Here is a 3,452-nt window from a genome sequence, read left to right on the forward strand (position 1 = left end):
ATTTTAGTTTGATCCATACTTCCTAACTCCAGAGTGTGGTGTAGGTAAAATTTGTCTGGTGCAGGTAATTTTCAATTTTACACCAGTGCAAATATGCAGAAAGAAGTATTTTGAGCCCTGTTGACAGTAGTGAACAGAGTGATCGTACAACAAAGTGCAGAGCTGTGCAGGTATTACTGATGTCTAACCTACATCTATGTGTACATTGATGGAGTTTAAGCCCTAAAACATAACAAACTAGCACTAAACTTTATCAATAAGTAGTTGAATCCACAGCTGTCAAATGTTGCATTTTCCTAAGAAATTGAATCACTAATTTTTCTGAAACAAGCATTTATGTAAAGAATTCAAAGGTCATTGTCCCTGATCAGTGGATGAAGATGATTTTTACCTCACATAGATTTAGCTATACATGATGTAAAAGGTGTCAACAAGCATAGCTGACTTAACACGACTTATGAAGGTGAGCTCCTATCCACTCTGGTGTAAATGATCTAAGCTTCAGTTAGGGATGTCCCTTGGACAGGATATTAAATGGAGGTCACGTGTTTGAGGAGATTCGTTAATAAAAGTAATAAAGTCACCTCAAAAACTATTTCCTACTCTGTTGTGCAGGGTCGTATTGCTGTAGGTTCAGATGCAGACATTGTGGTGTGGGACCCGGAGGCTACCAGGAAGATCTCTGCTGCTACTCACCATCAGGCGGTGGACTTTAACATCTTTGAGGTAGGAAAGATTGCATTTATTGGAGAGTATATCAAACAAATTACCAACGTCTGTTTTTGGTCAGCTGTCATAAGTATAAGAACGTCTAAATGGTAAATTTTCCTGCTTTTCTGCGTCTTTTATGAGCACTTTTTGCACATGTTCTCTGTCTTCAACTCCTGTACACATCTCTGGGGCAAGTCCTGTGCACACCCCTTCAAGATGTCATCAAACCTTGTGCACTCTCACTATCCTAGAGAATGAATTGTGTCTATCTATTGCCCAAAAGAGGAAAATCATAAGGACTTATATTATCTTTCTCAGCCAACGTTTTCCTTTGTATACAAATTTCTGTCATTGTACAGAACTTGTAATAAGTTGGAGAAAAGAGAGCAAGACATTTGCATGTTCTTGTAATAACTGGCATAGATTAGATTCTTTGCAAAAACAGTTGGGCATCAAGTGAGTAATTTTGAGTGAGTAAAACATTTCATTCCCTCCTCCACTCTCCCACTTGTTGACTGTACTGTTGTTTTTCCCCCATGTGCAGGGCCAGGTGTGCCATGGTGTTCCTGTGTATGTGCTGAGCCGAGGCATGGTGGTGGTGGAGGATGGTGGGCATGTCATGGTCACACAGGGGGCTGGCAAGTATATCCCCAGGTAACATCAGGAAAGCTCATGAGATGTGCATTCATATTAAAAGTGGCTAGGACATCTTGTAGTTCGGGTTGTTTAATTAGGATATAGAGGATCTGAATTTGAATCCTTGACAGGCCACAGTGTTGTGCCCATGGGAAAGGCTTTTTGCAACTGTTGCCTCACTTGGAAATGAGTAGTACCTAGCTGTTAGTGATGTCTCCTCAGATGGGACTTTCATGACAAAGCTGGAGATCCTACAGGGTTCTAGCTAGCGCAAAGTTGCGTAGTTAAAATTTTGGACCGCTACGCTCATTTTGGGACCGCTACGCTTATTTTCAATACAAAGTAGCGGCATTTTGACTGTATTTATTTGTGCAATAATGCCAGATCAAATGTAAAAAAACGTTGGTTTCAGTTGTTTCAGAGGGAATCGACATGAGCAAAACACAAATACATGTGCGGGCGCTGCCTGGCGTGACTTATCAGGTCCCATGTGCACAGAGCGCACGGCCGAAGCGGGTCTTCATGTTGCCCTCCCATATGTGGCAAGCCCAGAGCCATATTTGGCCTAGACTGGCTTATTACGACTTGCCGAGGGAGTGTCCTTGTATGACAATCTTTTTCGTGGAACTTGAACAACTACAACTACAAATACGTTTCCTCCTCTTGCGCGCCTACCCTCACTAAACTGCATTAATAATTTTTAAGGATAGAAAAAATAGTAATCAGACACTTGTCCCTCATACACTTGGCACGTCCCGATCAGGCCGTGGGAGGCTGTTGAAAAAGTTCGTCACAGTAGCAGATACTTTTGGTCATTTTATCAAAGTAAAAACTAAACTAACAATATATAATGTGAAATATTTTTTTAAAGTTGGAGCACTGTTACCATCAGATATGCTTTATGAGCATTTGTTTTTGTCATTCAATCATCAGATATTGTCAGTTCAGTCTTTGTTTTGGAAATTCCAAATGCCGTTTGTCCTCCCCAAAAGTAAACCTGACTAGACAACACCCCAAAAGGGCGGAGTCTGCACTGCCAGCAGGCTGGTGCCAGAGACTGTCTAGTGCAGTGGGCGGAGTCAAGTCTCTTTAGCCTCTAAAAAGTTTTGCCGCCAGCACAGCCCCAGTGCATACAAGCCGTGGGAATGAATTTCCCCGCCTCATAGATGAATACATTAAACAATATTTGGTGTGTCTCAAAGGAACGTGTTTTCTTTCTATCTTCTGGTAGTGCCTGCAGAGGAATCAGCAATACGATATGACATGTAGGGGGAGGTGTAAAATGTAAAGTGTGTTCTGTGTTCTTTCTCTCACTAAATTTCTGGAATTGATTTACAAGAGAGGTAGAGTGGCTTACATTGATAAACATGTTAAGATTTTGGCAGTGTGATGTAGCCATTCTTTTTTTAAGTATTGTAAACATTGTTCCCACTGCCATGAAATTGAATACAGTTTCCTGAACATTGTATGGAAATGGAGGAACATTGAGGAAGTCTAAGCAAATTTGGAAATGTATGTAGAAATGATAACAGACTTTTGAAATTAATTCTTAACTTTGATTTGACTCTCTAGTAACTTTTAGTAAAATGATGTTACTTACCTGTTTCTAGGTTTACCTGTTAATTTTTTGTTTCTATGTATGAGTTAAGATACGAGGGGCGTGCAATAAGTAATGGTCCTGACCCACTTCCAGTTGTCTGATCTAAATGAAATTTTGTATGTGTAATAATTCATATCTCTATGGGTTATGTTGCGAAAGACAGCTCTGAACTAATTGTGGTTTCTGATTTACTGGTGTTTGAACTTAGTCAGGTGCCAAATGGACCAGGTGTGAAATGGAACCAGTTGAGTGTCGCGCAGTGATCCGGTTTTTGTATTTGAAAGGACGCACACCAAAGAAGACTTTTGATGAAATAAATGAAACTTATGGTGATGATGCCCCATCATATGACCTTGTAAAACGCTGGCATCCTGAATTCAAACGTGGCTGGAAGTCTGTGGAAACAGCTCCCAGACCTGGTCGTCCCTCTTGTGCCATTGATGAGGCATCAGTTGGAGGACCAACCTGGGGTGTCCTACAAAATCGGTGTCCAGAGCTGCATCAA

At 40.9% G+C, this 3,452-nt stretch overlaps 1 protein-coding gene across 1 annotated transcript in view; it reads left to right on the forward strand.

Annotated features, from left to right (window-relative positions):
* Positions 1–1,395, forward strand: part of LOC118408468 (dihydropyrimidinase-like) — a 2,269-nt gene extending 874 nt beyond the window's left edge. The window contains exons 2-3 of the mRNA XM_035809286.1: positions 616–726; positions 1,256–1,395. Coding sequence (XP_035665179.1) covers positions 616–726; positions 1,256–1,369 — 225 coding nt within the window. The 3' untranslated portion in view covers positions 1,370–1,395. The remainder of the gene's footprint in view (positions 1–615; positions 727–1,255) is intronic.
* Positions 1,396–3,452: the final 2,057 nt, after the last annotated feature.

The sequence above is a fragment of the Branchiostoma floridae genome, unplaced genomic scaffold, assembly GCF_000003815.2.
Source record: "Branchiostoma floridae strain S238N-H82 unplaced genomic scaffold, Bfl_VNyyK Sc7u5tJ_1589, whole genome shotgun sequence".
In the NCBI taxonomy this organism is placed as follows: Eukaryota; Metazoa; Chordata; class Leptocardii; order Amphioxiformes; family Branchiostomatidae; genus Branchiostoma; species Branchiostoma floridae.